The sequence below is a fragment of the Ischnura elegans genome, chromosome X (assembly GCF_921293095.1).
Source record: "Ischnura elegans chromosome X, ioIscEleg1.1, whole genome shotgun sequence".
Classification (NCBI taxonomy): Eukaryota; Metazoa; Arthropoda; class Insecta; order Odonata; family Coenagrionidae; genus Ischnura; species Ischnura elegans.
Window position 1 is genome coordinate 26,966,015 of NC_060259.1, and position 22,845 is coordinate 26,988,859.

The following is a 22,845-nucleotide window of genomic DNA, read 5'->3' on the forward strand; positions in this document are numbered from 1 at the left end:
AGTGGAGGGAGAATTCAGTTCAAGGAATAAAGGGCAAGATGCAATATCACCCTATGCAATGCAAAAGCTATCCCCCTCCCATTTAAAGCTCTTCATTTACATACTTAGCGAAATGAGGGCATGAGCTGAATGAAGTATTTAGCATTACAGTAGAAAATATGATTTGAATATGTACTTAATTAGGTTGCATAATTTATCAAGTTAATTTTACTTTTCAAAACTTTTAAATGTATGGTTTGCAAACTACATATTTGGGTGATGAAAGGAAATGAAGATCATATTTGGATTCAGCATTGAAGAATAAATCAGAATAAGTTATTACAAATACAACCAATACTAAAAATACAGCCATGGTATACTTACTTCATTAACTACAGAGAAGAAGGGTTTGTGTGTAGACGTACAAAAAATATATGTAATTCAAATATCACTAAAACGCAAATGGATTGTCGGAGAAAATACTCTTCTAGATAAAATTGGGATGAAATTCTGTTCTTAAATTATAAACATAGAAGCCATCTGTAAAAAATTAATAAAGCAAAACACAATAAAATAAAACAAAAAGCAATAATTCTGCAATATAGTGTCATTTATTTGCAATATTGCAAGATAGAATTTTGTAAACAAACCTCATATTCAGATTCAGTGACCCATAAAACAAGGACAGAAAGTAATAAAAACTACAACACTATCCAGGCATAAATACATTTTTACTGCACTAAAGGGACAATGAAAAGAACATCATTCCTATTCCCAACAGAAATTAGCAGAGAAGTGTGAAGCTTTAAAGAACATAAGACCGACTGTACATGCATAAAAGATATTGACAAGTGTAATGATAGGCTAATACTACACAAAGCAGGGGATCTTCTGGATGAACCAATTCAGATTAAGGAAAAACAGTGTAGCAATACTGGCCCTTAAACACCTTGTAGAAAAAAGAGCAAACCAACATCAATTGTATCTGTATACACAGGGAAGGGATTCAATAACGTGAATTAGAATCCAATGCTTGAAAGAAATTGAAGAGTTCCACAATGGGAGGAAAATAATCCATAATTTACATAATATCCAAATTGTTGTGATTAAATTTGGATCCAGCTTCGAAGAAGCAAGAAGGAGGAATGGAGTTAGACAAGATGTACTTTAGCCCCTTCAAATTTCAATATTTTCATTAAGTGATACTGCATTACCTCCATCACTGATATCAAAGAATAAGAGGAGGGAAAGAATATCCACTAGGGATGGTTGGATCGGATATATCAAATCCAAATGTCCGCGAATATTGCCCTTCACCGAATACTTTGGATCCAAATTTGCTGAAGACATCGGATCTGGATCCAATTGAAACCTATTTTCATTTCTAAATGCAAGCGTAACACTTTAGATCCTGAGCATGTAAAGATATTAGAATTAAAAAAAATAAATTGGAAGTTTATAAAAATGATTTTTAATCAGTTAAAATAGTAAAATGTGTATGGCGTTTTAAACACCATTCATTTGATTGTAGGTACCCAAAAGGAACTTGAATAATTACTTCATTTTATAGCATGCTATTTAAAATGCATTTGGCACCAAAAATATCTGAAGATTCAACACATGAAATCAAATATCCGATCCCGGTCTGAAAAAAATCCTGGATCCGTCCATCCCTAGTACCCACAGTGAAAAATTTGTGATTTGCTAATAACGTTGCAGTCAGAGCAGAGATAGAGGGCTGTGAAGATAATGCCATTAGAAAAGCAGAGAACTACGGCTCCATATAAGCCAAAAAATAGGCTAATAATGATAATGACAATGTTAAATTAGGAAAACAAAGACTTCAGGTGAAAGAGGTTTGCTACTTGGGTATCCAAGCATGTTTTTTTTATGGCAGTGAGGCATGGAAAATGGCAGCAGCAATGAAGTCAAGGTTGGAAGCATTCAATTCAGAGCTGGAGAAGAATGATGAATATGAAATGGATAGATAGTGTGAGCAATGAGGATTTCTTAAGATGTGTGGGAGAGGAATTTGGTCAACCCTGAAAAGAAGATGAGACAACTTAATCAGCAACATGAGTCTTGATGGTCTTATGAAAGCAATCGTTTAAGGGCAAGTAGATGGATAGAACAGTAAAGGAAAGCATATTATAAGATATATGGAGCATGTGATAAAGAACGTAAAACAGATCACTTATGTAAGGGTTAAAGATTAGCAGATAGAAGATTTGAGGTAATAGCTGTGTCAAACCAATCTCCACATGGCTAACTTTGGATGATAATGAATGAATTCCTAAATAATTTATACATGCATAAAAAATAAAACCATCATGAATCAATTTGATCTAACAAATTTCAGCAAAGAGTTACAAATACTAAATACAAAAGGTACACTGAGGGATACAAGTACATTTCTATGATCAACAGTCACATTTTATTTGGTGGAAGGAAAACATTCAAACCAGTCTCTATACCTAAATATGTAGTAGTCAGCATTTAAGTACTCAAAATAGCCAAGTACTCAAGAGGCTTTGGACTTATTTGGTTTTACATAATGGTAGTTATAAAAAAAAATGATTTCATATTTTTGTAGAAAACCGTATACAAGCTCTACTTCATTATCATAACCTACTGAATTGATTTCACCGGGATGGGAAATATCTTTAGAAAATCAATAGAATTCCTATAGTTAATCAACTTTAATTCAGCCAAATTATGGATATTCCATTTAAGTTCAGCACTGAAAATTCTGGGACCATGATATCCAATGTAAATCTTCATTTGGACCGTTGCTACAATATGGATAATATAATTTATCTATTTTCAATTTTAGCATGATTTTAATTAAGGGAGTCAATTGTAAGTGGCTAATTACATCATACTGCCATTTATTCAATAAGATTTATCAAAAAATCAGAAAATAATCATGCTCCTAGATTTTTTTGAATACATGTCACTGGCAAGAATAAGAGGAATCGAAAACTATAAGATGAATGAAAATGACTTTAAAAAGCCTGCATGTTATATCATATACCTAATGCATTACAGCATATATCCTAAATAGAATATAGGCCGTGAAAAATAATAATTTCCTTCACAAATGCTCATTGAATTAAACCAGCGACTTTGCTTCATGCACCATAATGTTATATCCAATGCCAACTCTTGCTACCACTATCAGTAAACGATGACAAAAATAAAATGAATGCACAATGGGTGGAGTCTTCCTCTTACAAACCCTACCTAACTTATCTTCACAAATCTGAGACATTGCTGAGTTCACCAAAAGCATAAGCAATACCGATTGATAACTAACTACTATACATGAGAGGTAAAAGCTTCTAATTAAATATTAGCATCTATCCAAATGCAATGCCTTAGCACATTAATGAATGCATAAAGTTTAAAGGTGTCCTCAAATTTCATGATGGTTTTCAAAAATCAATGACAATATTCATGCACATGCATTCAAGCAATGATTATTATCTAATTCTCATAGTCAATGCTCCCATGCAGAAGTTCATTTTTAGTGTTTGCACAAGTAAGTTATGCAACTCATCTCAGAGACAGTAGTCAGCGCTTATTGTTTGTCAGAGTCATTGACATCATGTGACTGACAGTTTTATCATATCTTAATGGCATTGAAATGCTGGAAATTCCAAGGTGAACGTATAAGATCACAAATATTAATTATGGCAAATGGAGAAGCAATAATGAAGTGAAATATGCAGTGCCTGAGGTTAGATGACCTTAATTTTACTAATGGAGGACCCATGAATATTAAGGCAACAAAGTACATGAAGGCACTGATGAAGACAAAGGGGAGTTAAGGCAACAGAGAGAATAAAGGCACTAGTCAATAGCATTCACACACTTCAGAGCAAATAATAGACACATCTACAAATCAAAAGTAAATTTTCGTTGACTGACATGCGTATTGTATCCTTAAACTAAGGCTTCCATCAATTAGAATAAACAGCACAGGGAGGGTGCAAGAAAGGCATGAGGGAACTGAACTGAGAATGCAACTTGCGAAGGTGCTTTGTGGCTGCGAGCAGAAGGAAAGGATTAAGAAAGACACCAAGATGGAAAGGATAAAGCAAGGATTTATTGGAGGCTTGCATTGATTGAGTATGACCATATAAAAAATAAGCTATGCATGCATACTTTGATCTTCCTCTACTGAGATAGATAAGTGAGGGATGAGTACATGTTATGACCATATGGTTGTTATATACCCTATTTATAAATAAGTAACAATCATAGACAGCAAAATTAATGCTGAAATTTACCAACTCCATTGCAGTTATTAGTAGCATTGTTATTTGCTACTTTACATGGATGAGAAAACACACATTCAAGAAAAATTTATCAGCATTACATTTAGTAACTATCTCTAATTTCAGCAGGCTATTGCAGCGAAATTCGACTAACATTTTATTGCTTTCACATTTTCTATGATCCAAAATTATAACTTGGAATGTAAGGAGTGAGACAAAAAGACCATCTCTCGCAAGTTACAAGACAAGACATTATGAGGTGAACAGGCTCTTAATTATCATATTTTAACACTTCCACATGGAAAAACTGAAATTAATGCATAAATTTCCAATGAAATGCCAAATAAAGTGATATATCTGATTATATGCCTATAACTAATATTATTTAAACCTAAAACTCATTGAAATTTAAAGGAATGAAGTGATAAAATGACAGTTATCTCCACGGTACTTAACAAAAAATTGTAAGCACATACCATTAAATAATTGATTTAAGTGAATAAACACTGAGCTTTAATTGTAAATACCCATAATAAAATAAAGTATATGGTCACAGGAAACAATATTCAGGACAATCATAAAGTAATCTATGCCAGCAGAAGGCAAAAAGCAACTTCCAGAGGCGATTTCCAACACACATGATTAAAAATAGCAACAAAATTTACTAAAAAATAAGTATAGGATCCTAAAAACTTCAAAAGTATAAACAAATAATAAACAGAAATCGAACTGCTGGAAAACACTGACTTTTCCTATCTGAAGACCAAAAGGTGTAACAGTGTCTGTTCATCACTGCCACATAAAGATACCAAAAATCTTTACACGGCTCTTGTAAATGACATATTTTTAGGTATTTCAACAATCATACTGAAAAAATACCGCCAAGAACATTTTTTCTCAAACATCAACAATCCTGTTACATAAAAAAATAAGAAATATGAATAACTGATTGTCGTCTCCTGATAAGGCATATTTTACAATGAACTTTCTTCCATACTGACCTAGTATGTGACTTGGTGTTATTTAACAATGGACATAGTCGATTTTAATTGGTGTCATGGAACAAAAACTCAATAATTAACAAATGACATCAATAAATTACACTGATTTCATACAAATGATTGAAATTTTTTATGTCCTAGGAAGCAATATCATTCAAAATTCTTTAGTGACAAGTATAGTCATTTAGCTATTATTTACATGGCTACCAAGGAATTGATATTCCCCAAGACCTCAAAGGACACATTAAAAAATTACATGATTTAGAAAGGTATTTCATTTAAAAGTTACTTGGAATATGAAAACCAATCGCAGTAGTACGTTAAAAATGATTGGGAATTTATGTTGGAAAAACATCACAAGATCTAACAACCTCATCATTAAGCAATCAAGCTAAGTATGTTTTTATGTTTCTCAAAAATTCTGATTCCAGCACATATCAAATAATATTAAATAGCATAAGAGCTCTCTTGACATTTTTTTCAAGAGTTTATATCATTTTAATTCCATTCCAAATAAATTTTGAGGACTTTAGTATTTGTGACATGCAATGATATTAAGCATTATTTTGGGATAGCAATATCAGAACCTTCACTGTTATGACCAACCAAACATTTCAAGAGTATCACACCATTATGGATACTCTTTCAAATCTTATTTGCTGTCGACAGAATAGCATAAAAATATTTATACAATAAATAAATTAACAGTTGATAATTTCACTTCACAGCATATGGAGTTAATCAGAGATATGTATCATAGAAGTACTGTGGCATTTAATGGTGCTGGAAATAGAATTATGTACAACATCTATCAATGAAAAATGGTTGCAATACTAAAACATATCTAAGGCAAACAACCAGACCCAGAAAAAAAATTTAAGTTACATATTTTTCTCTGGGGTCTTGACTGCCTCGTAAATTTATATTAGTTTAAGAAATCAAAAGTTGGAACATCATCAAACTGCTGGGGTCCTGGTCCTTGGGTTTGGATCTGTGGCTGGTTACCAGTGGTGTTCCCACCACTGTTACCTGCCCCACCACCTCCCATTTGCGATCTGGGCCCACCTCCCATATTTTGCATGGACAGCACCTGACGATACTGAGGTTGCTGGAAAAATGAAAATTTAATTTTCATTTGTAAGTGCTACACAAGAATGCAAAAAATATGAGCAGAAATTTTGAATCTACCATATCACTAAGCTAGACAATGTTAACCTATAACCAGTACGGGTTGCAAAAATTCAACATTACTTTAAGTGTCAAATAAATTGTCTTTAGCTAATTTCATGCAAACAACTTTCCCTACATTCCATTAATAAAGATTTGAATTCATATTTAGAGAGATTATTATACTATTTAAAAATAAGTGCAACTTTTTAAAAGCATTCAAAATGTCCAAATTATCAGGCTATGTAATGGTTGAGACAATTTTTTTCCAAGAAGCGAACAATTCCCCATATAATACGTTTTCTTCACCCTTTAACAACTCAATACATCAGTTAACAACAATATGCATTCATTTTAAGCCAGAATTTTAACATGAAGTGAAATAGCATTAAGTATGTAACAGCATAGCCGTACATACAGTAAAACTTTGATTTTACGCAGTTGGAGGGACCGAAATATGGGCACTGTGTAAAATCAAAGTGTGTAAAATCAAGATTTGGCATTGAGGAGGAGTATACTTTTCAGGATAACACTAGCTCATTATCTTTAGAAGGCTTAAAATAGCATACCATAGGTAAGCACGCAGGACCCGGGATATTCGGAAATTCAGATTTTTCCGGTGTTTTGATCTCTTTTTTAAAGTTAGCTATTTAAATAACGGCGCATCTACCGTCATGCCGCCAGTGATGAATAAAAAAAAGTATTAATAGTCCGGAACAATTTTCCTTCTTTATAATTTATACGCATTAAAAAAGCATTTCCCCATGAAATTTTAGCATTAGTAGATTGACTCTTCCGGGAATAGCTTCTGTCGGCATTCTTCCGCGAATTCAGCGCAGGGACCTTCGACTCACAAGCCGTGTGACTCAGCTTCACGTAATATTTTGCTTCCCCATATCTGATAACAACACCGGACACTTTTTGTATTTCGATTTGATGGTGCTAAACCATTCCTGAGTTTAAATGGACTGCCTTACCACTCACGTCTTGAATTTGACTTCAATGATTGCATGACGATTGACGACGCGAGTCATTCTCTGAAGGCATTTACTCCCGTTCCGTTAAAAAATAAACGCTTGCCACCTAGCGGAGTTAAACTAATAGCTATTCAAGTTCCAATCATATTTCATTAAAACCCACTGACAATGAGATACAAGTTGAGTCAGTTCTGATACGTGCGCCGCGCAAGCAACTTTCCCTCGCCTCCATTCGTCCCGCAGATGTGGGGTTAGCCCGCGGAAAGAGACAACGCATGCTGCTTTTACCATCGTGTTGAATCACCATCGACTTACGTCCATACTAGAAGTACGACTATCTTTTTTGGATCACCTTGGAAGCCAAAATTTTGGCACGGGAGGATTTTTAACGGCTCATTTCGCCGTTATATTTCGCTGGGGCGACGGAAAACATAGCGTTAGCAAAATTCTAGAAAACCCTCCGTTTGGGATAGGTATTCCGTAGTTCATAATTCCGGATTAACGACCATCTACTGTAATTACAATAAATATGTTATAAACAGCGTCGATCAATAAGTCGAATAATAAACGAAAGGTGATAATGTTAATATCTCCGGCGATCATCTGTCTTAATCAAAAGTAGTTACACATACACGGCGATTGCCGTAAGTTTTAGGTTTCGATATCCTTCTACGGCAAATTTGAACTAAGAGCGATGATCGCGTTCGTAAAGGAGCCTGAAATATTACTTAGAGGGCGCAGGGGGAAGCAATAATTAGATTCGCGATGTTTTTAATTTCACGCTCAACAGCGCGACGTCATTTCAACTGCGTAAAATCAAGATTAGCAGCCTCTTTGGGGCTGAGGTAATGCTGCGCAAAATCAAAAAACAGCGTAAAATCAAGAAAAGATGTAAAATCGAAGTTTCACCATTGCAATTCCCTATGCTTTCCGGCCGGACTTGAGTGCCGCTGCGTAAAAACGAGACTTGATGTAAAATCAAAGTGCGTAAAATCGAAGTTTTACTGTATATGTTTAACCTTTATCGCTGAGAGAAAAAGAGCTGTTATCTGCTTTGAAAAGATATTATGACAGGGGCATAATAGAGTTCCAAGGTAGTCTCATAATCCATATAGCATCACCATCATTAGTGATACGCGAAAATCGCAAATGCAATGGGCGGTTCCCTTTCTTACCTGGCAATCTTGCCCCTTCCCTGAACCCCCTTCTGCCTGTCGGCAGACAACTCTCAGCAGCCGGACTGTAGAAGCGTACTATCATCATAGTTTCTTTGATACTTAAGATGGCATGTTATTGAACCACTGATTAATTGAAGTATTATATAACTGTTTACATAATCAGTTATTGCAACACAAAGGAGAAAATCTGGCAAAAGGGAAATTTCTGGTGTTTATACTTTATCATTGACATGCAATGATAAAGTGAAATAAGGGAAGTATACATTGAATTAATCAGTAATGTACACTGAAATGCAGTTGCCTGCATTACCTACACATAAATACATCACAACGTTTAATCAACCGTACAAAGATTGAGTAAGAATGCAAAGATGTTTCTTTGTATATACAATAGTAAAGGTAAAATTGCTGCATTTTGACTTAACATAATTGTTTTCTCTATAAAGTAAGATAAACTACGTAATGCTGACACTATCACCTGATGTAAACAAAGCTGCCATATTTGCTTCAAACAGTGCCTTTACCCACCTTGCCCAACTGACATGAAAGGCTTTCACTGATTGGTGAAACTGTTTCACTGTCAAGTGCCAACTTATTATATACAAGTGACAGGCATTAACTCCTCCCTCTAGCCACACATTGGCCATCCACTACAGTGTAATTGAATAAATGCTTGCCTGCCTTCTGTGCATTTCACTCCCATGTGAACTTGCCTAAACAGAAAATAATTAAGAAGAGCAATCTCTCGCAATATATGCCAGGGTGAGCAATAAATATTAAGGATGTGCATTAAACTGTAGACCTACACATCAGCTGCACCATTCATCTGTGCATTTGGGCACATTTTTTGGTGACAGCGTTAAAGTATCCACATCATTCATTCATGCAGGGTGGTTCATTAGTTTATAATCGGTGTCCGATGATTATGAATTTACAGTAGAACCTCGGTTATACGACCCTCAGTTATACGATGACCTCACTTATATGCAGATTTTTTTTGGTCCGGTGAATAACCCCATATGAACCTATGTATTTCCAACCTCTGTTATGAAACTCTTCACCTATACGACGACCTCGGTTATGAAACGTATTTTTCCAGTCCAATGTGATAAAATACCTCACTTGTATGACTTGTCAGAGTACTGATTTACGAGAAGATTGTGGTAGGCGCGCCGATTTTAGTCACAGGAGCGGGGGTAGTATGCGCTCATTACATAGATATGTCAATGAAGAATAATAAGTTTTAATTATAAGCGATGCTGTTTATTAGATATTAATTTTAACTGCAGTAGATGATCGTTAATCCGGAATATCTATCTCTAACGGAAGATTGTCTAGAATTTTCCAAGGTTATGCTTCCCGATGCCCAGCGAAATAACACCTAAATGAGCCGTTAAAAATCCTCGCGTACCAAAATTTTGGCTTCCAAGGTCATCCAAAAAAGATTATCGTATTTGTAGTATAGATGTAAGCTATTGGTGATTCAACATGATGGCAAAAACAGCATGCGAGGACTCATTTCGTGGGCTAATCCCTCATCCGCGGGACGAATTGAGCCGGAGGAAAGTTGCTTACGCGGCGCGCAGATCAAAACTGAACCAACTTGTATCTGCGGGTTTAAATGAAATATAGTTTGACCTTGACTGCCTGGTGGCAAGCGTTTATTTTTTAACTGAACGAGAGTTAATACGAATGCCCTCAGAGAATAACTCGCGTCGTCAGTAGTAACGTAATCATTAAAGTCAAATTCAAAGCGCAAGAGATAAGGCAGTTCCTTTGGACTCAGGAATGACTTATAACCATTATATCGAAGTAAAAAAACAGTCTGGTGTTGTTTTCAGATATGGGGAAGCAAAATATTACGTGAAGATGAGTCACACGGCTTGTGAGTCTAAGTTCCCGGCGCTGAATTCGCGGAAGAATGCTGGCAGAGAAGCTATACCCGGTAGATTCAATGTATTATTACTAAAATATCATGGGAAAATTCTTTTTTAGTGCGTAAACATTATTGAGAGGGGAGATTTTTCCGGGCTCTTAATCTATTTTTGTCCATTCATCACTGACAGCAGTTGCGCGATTATTTCAAATACTCACTTAAAAGTTTTCTAAGCACCGGAAAAGTGAACTTAGTCACGAAATATCCGGGGTTCCAGTGGCGTAACTAGGAATATGCTTTGGGGGTGACGGTAGTACCTGAGGGGCGGCTTCACCCCCCACCCCTCCGAGGTAATGGGGATTCCCGTAAAATTTAAAAAAATGGCATGCCTGTAAATATGTTCTACATCATTTTGGCACATAAAATTTAACTTTAAGTAGATGCAGTTGCTGTTTATCAAAGCTAGACTTGTGTTTAAAATTTTTAAAAATTTCTCTGAGGCTTTGGAGAGGGATCCATCCCCTCATCCCTCAACCATAATTACGCCACTGCCAGGTGCTCCATATTATCTATGGCATGGTATTTAGAGGGAGAAAACTGACAGCTGGGGTCATTTGCGCCATGAGGTAAGAGAGGGAGTATAGAAACCCTGTGTTGGAATTAGCCAGGTTGTAACGATACGCTTAACCAGGGCTTAATGTCCCATCTGCCGGACAGTGTGTTGCACCGTCCACACTACTCTCAAGCAGGCATAGAGCCATCTCTGAAAACTTTCTGCCTCTGCCATTAACCCGGGTCCGTAGGGTGTGAAGCCTTCGTGATGCATTAGTGAAATTTTGCTCCGTATACCATTTTTCCGAACTGACGGCGGCTGGGTGGAAAATAGAAACTAGCCAATGAGAAGCGCTGCCCCTTCCACCCCTCCATTCCCCTCCATCCCCTTCCCTTTTCCCCTCCATCCGGCCGACCGGCGTTGCCATCCTTGGGAATAACGGTACTTTTGGGGGTGGCCGAACGAGTGCTGTGCGATCTCCAAAGATTCAGCTTGGCAACACAGCTAGCTGGAGAGTGATGTGCACTGCTCGGAGTTCGGAGAGAGACTGCGGGCTCTTCCACACTTTCTCCTGTCGCTCTTCTGTGATTGGCTAGAAGAGTGGGTGGGTTTCGAGCACGCTCAAGGTCAGCCGCCGTCAGTTCAGAAAAATGGTATAATTACGGGGTTAATTTTGATGACTTTCCTCAGGTACACCCATGTCTCGTATAGCGCAAGGGATGCGGTCCTCGGGGTCTTTGCGCTATACGAATTAGCGTTATACGAGAGCGTTTTAACATTGGGAAGATAGGGATGCGTTCCTGGTAGCATAGGTGTTGGGTATTGAATTTCCTCTAAAACATCTATATTCCCATAAAAAGCCTTAGAAAACATTATTTATATAAATGTTTATAGTTTAAAACATCTTTAAAGATAGTATGCACGCATTTGAAGACTTTTATTCACCTTAAAAAAAATTCTTACGTGCTTTTGAAATTCCCTCCTGTCGTGCGGGTGGGCTAACATCTGCTATCTCAGGGGTTCGTAATGCATTGCCGGAAGTTGACGATTTTTCAAACTAGTCTAAAAACAACTATTGTGTCACCCAGGCCCTTTTGTCGCCCATCGAAATGACAGGAAAATGCTACTTCGAATGCCATTTCATAGCTAGCGGAGTTTATGAATGATAAATCATTTTAATTTGAAGTCCTCCGAGTCATTAGCAGCTACGTGAAACAGTCTTTAAATGCCTTGAAACCTGACCCAGGTTTTCCTTCCCTGAAAATGAATGAACGAGATTGCATTCTTTTCCAAAAGAATATCTTCTCGTCAACACTAAATCTAGTTGAGGGGGAGAGGAGCCACTTTCAATCACAGCTTGGAGTTCATCAGAAAATGTTGCGGTGACTGCGCTATCAACACTTGCATATGCACCTGATATCGCCGCACTGAAAATACCTGCTTGCCGTTTAAATGCTGGAACCAACCGGAGCTTTCACGAAATGTCTCGGAGCGATTACCACTCTCGTCTTTTTGTACTGATTCTCTATGAACTTTCCGTATGTGTAGACCGCTTGGTTGAAGTTGGTGCGGCTGAGGTCACTGATGTTTTAACTTCGTCTTAATTCAAGATAAGGCATCGTACGTTTAAACTTCCGCACAATATCGCTTTGACGCTCTCCATTTTCAAAGCAATTGACCTCTCTCAAGTCCTCTTCTAGGTTTATGGTTTTTCTTGATAAATTCTTGATTTTTCTACACGCATTCCTATTTTTTGCCATATTCTCTTGGTTTTTACTCTGTATGGCTCTATCTAAATCACCTTCTTCTGCTGAACTGTATTCCTGAGACGCAGAAGGCCTAAGACTGCGGGGAGGGAACGAAGCCATTGTGTTTGAGACTCTATAGCGGACCCTTTCACGTGTCGATGCTATTCATGCGCAACTCGGCCACCGCTCCATTTCTCCCCCGTGAATACCGATGACCTAGAAGGCTTTAGCGTAGACGGTGTGGACCCTCTACCTGGAAGTCAATCGCCCGATAACCTATGACGGCAAAAATACGTCTCAAACCGTATTGCTGAAAAAAAATCATTTCCACTAGCCCCACGCTTAATTAACGATCTAAATTATTTATTATCATTCTGTTACGGAGACGAGATAAATTACTTCGGTAAGCCAGCTATCTGGACCCAATGACGAGTAATACTTTTGGCCATTGCACAGCAATAGATTTTGATTAATATATATTAACAAAAAAGAGGCTTTGAGGCAAGCAATAACATTAATATGCGTAAAATGATAGCAATTTCGTTTGTACTTAGCGCAAGTTCACGTTTTATCACGAGAGCGTTTAAGAGTTTTGATTAGGCTACACTGCGTTGCAATGTTTCCCCGAGGAACGTATTTGCGCTATATCGAAATTGTGCTAATCGAAATTGCGCTATACGGGACATGGGTGTATTTAATTTCTTCAATCTCCAATCTGGGGCTTGCCTATAGGTGGTAAAATGAATTTCCTGAAAACCGCTTTTAATGAGTCAACTTTTTTAAAAAATTGGCTTCTCTGAGAACATTTAGTGTCATCATTCCGAAATCTCTCCAGTGTGATAGCCTTGCAGCTTAGTACTAGAAATGCTAGTTGTTCAACCGTCAGTAAAGTTGTTCAGGAATGTAAAATTATATTTCTCTTAAAGTAACACATCATCTGGGGTGTAACTTTTGAGAAAATAAGATCATTAGGCTTCAATTTCTTGCCTCCAAATGAGTAATTGCATCCTGGAAACAAACCAGCCCCTATAGGAAAGGATTTCATTCTAAATACCAAAAAACCTCACATATGAAACTTCCTCACTTATGAAACTTTTTTTGGTTTTCCGCTGAAAGTTTCATAAGTGAGGTTCTACTGTATATTCAAGAAATAAGAAGGGGAAAACAAAGATTAATGTCCCAGTAATGAGTTAATGCAGTGAGTGCCAAGTTCTGCATTTGAGTGCCTTAATACAGTGGCAGTCACACCAAAGAGCTGACTTAACTTTATATTAGAGATGGGTCGAATAGCAGATTTCTCAAACTCGAATATCGAATTCGAATATTAAATCACCGCTCGAATATTCGAATACCTCGAATTTCGAATACCTCGAATACTAAATGATGAATGCTGGAATGTTTGACTCGGTTGCCTATGCAGCAGGCAACACAAGATTTTGGGGAGTAATTTTGATTTCCTATAAAGGATTCGAACAGGAATTTAGCTGATTAATGGAATATTTTAATTTTATGGAAACAATTGGGCATAAAATTAATTCAACTAGCATCGCTTTAACCCCACTCCTGCCGCCAAGTGCTAGCTGACAATCTATGAGGCATTTTGTAAAATACAAGCTCTTCTCCACTGGATTTTCTTCAATTATTTTCAGTCCATCTTTAGGAGTTCTCACGGGATAAGAATGGAGATGAATTGGAATTGCTATCAGGGAGAAACCAAATATCCTGAGAAAGTATCCCTTCGTCTGGGACTGTAACAATAAAGATTTATAGCACCACTCATAAATTGTAACTTGATATATGTTTTCGGAAAAAAATACCACATCAACTTCCGAGAAGCTCTGCTGCTTATATCGAGTCTCGCCAGAATGCCAAGCCTCCGTCCTATTTTGACATTTATTTCCTTGCATAAAATGCTTAAATAAAGTCAGAAATGCGTCGCGTTTGGTCTTGTTCTTTTTTAAATTACGCGCACATTACTAATATTTCAATCCAATAAAGGTGTAATAATAATTGCCGAAAGTCATTGTTAGACACCTTTCGGGCTAGTAGATGACTCATGCGGCAGTTGACCTCCAGAAATGGGGAACTTCAAAGCAGGTAGTCAGAAAAAGGTCCGTGGGTGAGAAAAGGGGGGAGGGCGTGAAACACGTTTTCATTGTTCTCGTAACTCGATATTTTTTTCGAAGCTAAGGTCTTCGTAATACGACCCCTGCCCGAGCGAGGACCTTTTGTTTGATTTCGGAGAAGATGAAAGCATCAGAGTGGGTGAGGCGAGTGCTGAATGGAGGGGGATAGCAGATCGTGGGAAATGCACCGATGTTACTATCCCACGGCACTGGAGTTTCCTGGTGGGGGAAACCGGGGATTTTCGGATTTTTTCACCCGGATCAATTTAGGTTCCCCACGTCGACCTCTTTTCACCGCTCTGACCCGCGAATTTGATGTAGTTCGTCAACTTGCTTATAACGGCGCTGCATGCACTAAAAGACTAGAGTTCTGTACATTTTTCCGAGTCAACTACCAACGACGTGTGTACGACGCAAAATTCATAGTATTCGAGGTGGTACTTTTCGCATAACTATTCGAGACCTCGAATATCGAATACTTTTTAGTATTCGAGGTATTCGAGTATTCGCGGAGACTATTCGCACATCTCTACTTTTTATAAATGGACCACATTTCCCTGAAAATAACAATTTCTCTGATCTACTGTACAGCAAAATATATTCACCCGCTAAATAACAGTTCAGCCACGAAAAATTCCTTACGTTATAAAAAAACTATCAACTTGTTAAGGCTTAACATTACGGGCACATAATGTGAATCTTTGCCAAGAGATGGAACTACCATCGGGAGAACCTCAGCGCCATAGAATAGTAACTACGTCCCACATTTCCCAAAATATGCTATTCCCCACCCATCAGTCTTAAGTCCATTCCCTCCCTCCTCTCCTTGACCACCCAGCAAGCCTCTGACACCCGAGATCATTGCTTGTGCTGGGTTCATATTACAAAGACCATAAATCCTTCGAAATAAAATATCAAGTTACTAGAGAACAATAGAAACATATTTTACCCTTACCCCTTTCTCGCCAACTGACCCTTTTCAGCCCACCTTTTTCAAAACTTCCACTTTCACGAGACCGACTGCGTCATGAGTCACCAATTGAGCCTAAAAGTGTCTAACGATGACTTTTGGCAAATGATGAGGTATTTTGAATGGATTGTAATATTTGTATTATGCGCAAAATTCAAAAGAAAATGACACCAAAAATGGTGTATTTTTAAAGCACTTTAAGCATGGAAGTAGTTTTCTATGAAAAATTAAGAATAGAAGTGGATTGAGGAGTAGGAATGGATAGAGACCAGAGTTCTATAGCCAGAGAAAATTTCACTTAAGTCGAGTAGAAGTTTCAAGTAACTTGAGAACAATAGGAAGTTGTTCCATTCAAATAGCTTCTCCCCCTTTCCTTCTTGCAAGCTCCCTTCTTTTCACATGACCTGCCTTCCTGGTCTCCAATTTTTGAAACACACTGATAGCACGAGTCACATATATACTGTGTTCTTCAGTGACTACCAATACTTTCCACAGTTAGTCTTTTACCTCCATATGATTTCAAGAATAGGAATGTGCACCAAATATAAAAAAGAACTAGTCCAAGTATGACTCATTTCGGACATATGTAATTTAACTTTGTTAATCATAGTTACATCACTTCTATTTATCAATTTATCAATGAATCACGAGTTCCTATATCAGACCGCACTCAAAAAGCGATGAGAAATTTTCACCACAACAGCATAATCATGAATAAGCATATTAGTATGAACATTATTTCCACTGATGTATCCAATGATGAAAGTAATAAGGATTACATGCAATAATTAGAAAAAGTAGGAATGTGCACATTACGTTGCATTTTACATGTTAGTACATATATAATTGTGCATCTTATATTTTCAATTTTCTTCCATATAAGAAGTTTAGGAATTGACAGATGGAGAATTTAAAAAAAGTTCTGACTCAATCTAGTAAAAATAAGACAAGTTTTCGGATTCAGCACACGAAAATGTATGATACTCCATCAACAGAACTTGAAAAACATGGTAGAACCATAAAAATTCAGGCCTGTGTTATAAGTATTAAACCCAAACAAGACGAGACAGACTCGAAACTGAAACTGCACAAATCACTTAGCTCGCATGTTTCCGCCCAGAAAAAAAAAAGACTTCGCAAAAGTTCATGATCTTCAAAAGTTAATCACTCTTGTTACTTGCTCCTCATCCATATTCTCTCCACTGCCTCACTGCTTGGAAGACAGTTCCCAAACCCCCAGAGAACACTCTCCATCACCACCATGGTACCAACCCTCACATACTTTTGCAGCCTCCCCTTCCTCTCAGTGAGCGGATGAGTCATTCTAGTTCCCCCAACTCGCCACTAGCGATACCCTCTGACGGGTCCTGTTTTTGTCATTATTATTATTTGATTTACCTATTACTTTACTACTGCATATACCTTGGTTTTAAAAGTCGCATTATACTAGTAACTTGGCCAGAATTCTTCTGTTGAGACTGTTTTTTCTTAAATAATATATATTCAATTAATTACAGCATGTAAAGCTTACAATTTCCAATTTATGTCAATTTAGACAAGCTAGACAGAAAGAATGCAGTGACTGTTATATGTTAGCGAAAGTTTCATGCCAATAGTATTTTACTCATCACTCAAATTGGGAAAATTGCTAAACGGGGCAATCACCTTTCGTCTTAAGGGAAAACATGCAGAAAATCAAAGTACGACAGACTGTTATTTCATGGCAGTGCCACTGACCTGTTGGAGTAAATGCCTCAGTCCAGGATTGTTAGAAAGGACAGGCCGCAAAAGCCTTTGCTGCTGTTGCTGTTGTTGTTGTTGCTGTTGTTGCTGTTGCTGCTGTTGTTGCATAGACTGGGCTCCAAGGTTATTCATGACTTGAGGAGCCATTTGTCTCTGTTGTTGTTGATGCATTTGCTGCAGCTGGACTCGTAGTTGTTTCTGTTGCTCTTGCTAGTCCATTTAAAGATACAAATACACCAATCAAAAATGCTTCATAGTAAACAAAGATATTAGCATTCAGAATGCAATATTGTGAATGGTATAAATAGGAACAACCCTTGAGTTTCTATTACAATGTCTGGAGTGTTCTTGTGTGAGGGATTAAAAAAGGATAATATTCCCGACTAACTAACAGCAGAGACATATTTCAAACTAGTGTCAGAATCTATTGAAAATTTAAAGCACGTCACTTGATAGAATATTGTTTTTCAGCTGCACCTAAACCTTAATTTGGTAATATGCATCAGTGGTGTTTGGGTGTTTATGTTGTCACCCCAATCTTTGAAGTTTGGGGCGAGGCCTTGCCAGCCACACATAGACTAGTCCCTGGGTAGGCATTTGTGCTGAGCACGGTCAGAAAGGTGACACTCTCACCATAGACACCCATGCACACCAAAGGTGAGTGAAGAGAGTTACCTCTTTTACTCACCTTCAGCCTTGCTGTTAAGGAAGATTTGTGAAATTTCTGATATAGTTAGTTGCAATGACATGAAAAGACAAGATTCACAAGTTATTCATGCAATTATATCAGAGGATTAATTGGTAATTGATCAGTAAATGCATTAAAATTTCATCTGCATTTAGCTTTGCGGCCCACAGTGATTGGAACGGCCGGTCTGGCACAAGTATGTTGGGCACCTATATTGTACTCAGAAGCCCTAAATTTCTTGAAAATGTCTTCAATATCAATTACTTTACTTTATTGAATGATTAAAATTGGCCTCGTGGCCTGAGGCAAAAAGGGGAGGGGGGAATTCCCTGATTTTCACTATATCGCTTAAAAATAAATTATGAGGTGAACTTACTGTCCCTACATGCGAATGAATGCTTAAGATGTCAAAAATTTAATCATCTTTCATTTGTTATTGTTTAAATCATATTTTTCCAACTTTGAAAGTGAGATAATGGCAATGGTTATTAGTCCCCATTATATTCAATGAGAGGTTCTTACCAGGCTTAATTTAACAGAGCAGCAGCTTCCTTATGGCACTGTTACTTAGTAATTATTCTCGTATCTTCTTTTTTAATAGTAAATTTAAAATTAACCATGGAAACAGCAGGAAAATAATACTTCTAAGATATAGTTTAAAATCTGTCTGAAATACATTCAAAAATTAGGCGAAAATACATGCAGAATATTTTTTATATTAGGAGAACATTGTTAATAATCCAAGAAATAAGTGGGTATAAACTTATCACTTAACAACGTTAAAATAACTTAAAATTTACAATTGACAGAAAAAAATCACTTACAGACATTTAAATTGGAAGAAATTTACTCTTGTAAACCTGAATTAGTAACACGTTTAACTATCTGAGTCAGTGAAGTCAAAATTGTCATTTATCCAAGGCAAAAAAAGATTCATAATTTCTGGAGGGTAAGGATTCTTTAGGGTAGTTTTGATGATATTCAAGGTGTCTGAAGGTATTAAAAGTATGTTCATGAGGTCTTCACTGATCATAGCATTTGAAATTTTCCTGTTGTTCCTTTCCTTATAGCACCCGATATCTTTATTTCGGGACTCTTTGTGGCCCTTCTGATAGAACCTCAATGGGTAATGGAGCCTCACAAATTTTTTGACTTTCATGAATTACAGTGGAACCTCGTTAAAGCGAGTACGGGCTATAGCGACACCCCCGATATTACGAGAGATAGCCGATGCACCGTCGATTGACCCTATTATAAGCGTGTTTAAAAAATTCGTTTTTACGAGACCCTTTCGGTGTTGGCTCTCGCCATAGCGAGGGTTTCACCGCCGGAAGACTTTCCTCAAGACTCCTTAACCTCTGTAATTGCTAGCGATCTGTTAGAAACGAAGTTAATGGAGTGCTCAGTCTCAAATTTATGTGGTAAACTGTCGTTTGATTAATATAATGATTGACGAAACAATGCTTTGCATGATTTTTATTCAGTGCGGCGCTTATAAATTGTTTGAATAGTTGGTCGTTATTTGAGTAAGGAAATTTAGTGATGCAAAAAAACATCGCCTTTCGTCTGGATTTATGCTTACGTTTATCGGATAGATGTTTATCTGTCGCCGCACCACTCCTGTTCCTGTATATCTGTTCGCAACAGGTATATTGGCTATTATTTGCTCCACCTCCGGTAAAGCGACAATTCGCTATAGCGAGTGTTTATTAGTGCACCGTGGGGTGTCGTTATATCGAGGTTGCACTGTAGTATTTTATGCACAGAAGCTAGCATGTAATACCATTTGCATAACTTCATGCACATTGCTGTCTCCAGAGAATATTGCTTAAACACTTCAATATTAATTGCATGTTTTTATGCCACTGTTTTCAAAATGATGTTTAATCTTTTGATTAGTTCCTAGCCGATTCCAGTGATTTGAGATAACAAACCATGATTGGCAAAAAATCTTCTCCCTCCATTTGCCATGATTCATGGAGCCAGTTCTCTGCTTTGGAATCTCCACAATCAACCCCATTTCCACTCAAAATCTGCCCTGCCCAGTGAGAAATGGGTGGTGGAATCCACGTGGAATCCACGTTGACTCGTGGATATATGGTGGTGGTGGATATTGAGTGGTTGGACCCACGTGGAATCCACGTTGATTTCAAGTGGATTTGTGGTGATTAGCATAAAATGTTAAACAGAATTTCTAATTTGTGGAACTTAACTCTCTGGTGATATTGCGTCATTTATCATCCTGAAACCACGCTAGTTATGTGAAAATGTATCGCACATTCTATTTTTATATAATTCGTGGGAAGGCAGCCATGAGAGCACATGAAAAATCGTAGACACATATATAGAAGGTTTAGATATAGAGTGGTTGAGGTTTTAATGGTTTTAGGACAGCACCTACTGCTGTTTTAATTTTTCCACCAAATTTCCACGTGGGTTCCACGTTGATTCCACGACCAAAAACACGTGGTATCCACGTTACATCTCCACGTGGGTTCCACGTGGATTCCACCACCCATTTCTCACTGGGTGTATACACTTTTTCCGTTCTGATAGGATAGTTGTATCTTCAGCAGTCTTCATTTCCAATTTTTTCAATGATAATGCCTTATGATATATGAAGTGTATATTCAAAACTCCTTATCCTAAAAAACATCTGTGTTTACTGATCATGACGGAGTGAATGAGATTCAGGAAAACGCACAGTTGAAGAAGGGGTGGAGCCATAACTATAAAGAATGATGCTGAGGGAGAAAAACCACAGAAACGGGAAAGCCAAGAGGATGGAGAAGAATAGAAAGGGCAGGGTAAAAGAGAGGTTATGGGAGGAGAAAATGAGAGGACGAAAAAACCCATTGGAGGTTGGAATCGGAGGAGTGAGTGAAGAATGAATTTGACCATTTATTTTCAGGAAGGGGAATATAGGTGACAAGGTGGTCTGAGTGTTTGTCTGCCAGCTCGGGAGAACTTTTTTTTGTTGAATTTACAATATTTTTTACTGATATACTTGATGTCTTTATTGTTCATCACGCTTTACTTTGACAAAGGATTGTTTTCCAGCCTCCATTGTGCTGAGGTCGATTTTTCAGCTGCAAATCTAAGGTCACGGTTTTCAGTCCTGTCTTATCAGAACAAACTATCCCCGCAATTTGGCTATTTATGTTTTTCTATGGGGTTACAGGAAGTGTCCACAAGACCCATAGCCTCATTCGAGCAACGGAAACAACAAATGTAATCAATCCAAAATTAAATCACCGTATTTTTTGGTAGATAACCTGCGTGTTATCTATACAAAAATATATAGAAAAATGGTAAAAATAATAGTGCATGATATACAACGGAAAATCTAGTTTAATTGAATATTGAACTCAGAAACAAATGACTAAACGATTCCCGTCATGTATCGTGAATGTTACGATGAAGAAGGTATACTGACTTACTAGGGCAATTTCATAATAACCAACATATTGTAAATGTTTATATAATTATATAATTAATTTCAAAATAAGACTAATTATTGCAAAGCATTACAGTGGTGAAAAAACATTGTCTGCATAACAAAAAGGGGGAAAGCATAAAAAAGGAAACTTCAGTAATTAGTAAAAGAATTGCATTAAAACTTGCAAGCATAAATCTTAGTCGAAACCATAAAATTCATCTTCCGAGTCACACTGGGACGAATCCATAGTTCGCAGTATTTCCACCGGAAGATCAGCAACTTTGCTTTCCTCAGTAGCTTCACCGTTTTCAGGGTCTGTCGCTTCTGTAACCCGCAAATCCCCAAATGATTTATGAAAACCTCTTTGGACGCAAGACACTGTCACAGAATTCCAGCTTTCCGATATCCATTTGCATATTTCCTCATAAGATGGTCGCTTCATCTTCCCAGAGTTTGTATATTCATGGAGACCTGCAATCATCCATTCCTCCCACTTAGCTCAAAGTTTTGATTTGAAGGATTTATTCACCGTTAAATCGAGGGGTTGAAGTTTCTTCGTCAGTCCACCAGGTATAATTACAACCTTGGAGTATTTGTTGACCAATTTCTTTACTTTTGGCACTAAATGGGCTCGACATGCATTCATAATTAAAACAGATTTGGGGCTGAAGAAAGCATGTTTACGTTTTTTCCAAACATTATCCAACCAGGTCTTCATCATTTCTTTATTTATCCATCCTTTTTCATTTGTGGCAACAATAAGGTCTTTTGAAAAATGCCCCTTTGGAATGGTTTTCCTCTTAAATATCACCATAGGAGAGAGCTTGGAACCATCTGATGTTATGCACAATACAACTGTAAAATTTGACTTTTCGTGTCCTGTCGTAGTAATGGACACTTCCTTTGCGACTTTAAGATTCACAGTCCTTGCAGTTGGAAGGTCAAAACTTACCTCATCCATATTACCTACACGCATTTCTTCTACTTCAAAAATGCATTCTTTCACAAACTGTATAAATTTCATCGCCTTGGCCTCCCAATCCACCGGTAGTTTCTGACAAACGCTTGTCGAGGCACGAACACTTAAATTATTTCACATCATGAACTGGAATCCCCAAGA

The 22,845-nt window shown here is 37.3% G+C and overlaps 1 protein-coding gene across 1 annotated transcript in view; it reads right to left on the reverse strand.

Moving 5' to 3' along the window:
- Positions 1-568: 568 nt before the first annotated feature.
- LOC124170497 (mediator of RNA polymerase II transcription subunit 25-like) overlaps positions 569-22,845 on the reverse strand; it is a 116,863-nt gene continuing 94,586 nt past the window's right edge. The window contains exons 13-14 of the mRNA XM_046549255.1: positions 17,593-17,808; positions 569-6,368 (exon numbers count right to left, since the gene is read on the reverse strand). Coding sequence (XP_046405211.1) covers positions 6,186-6,368; positions 17,593-17,808 — 399 coding nt within the window. The 3' untranslated portion in view covers positions 569-6,185. The remainder of the gene's footprint in view (positions 6,369-17,592; positions 17,809-22,845) is intronic.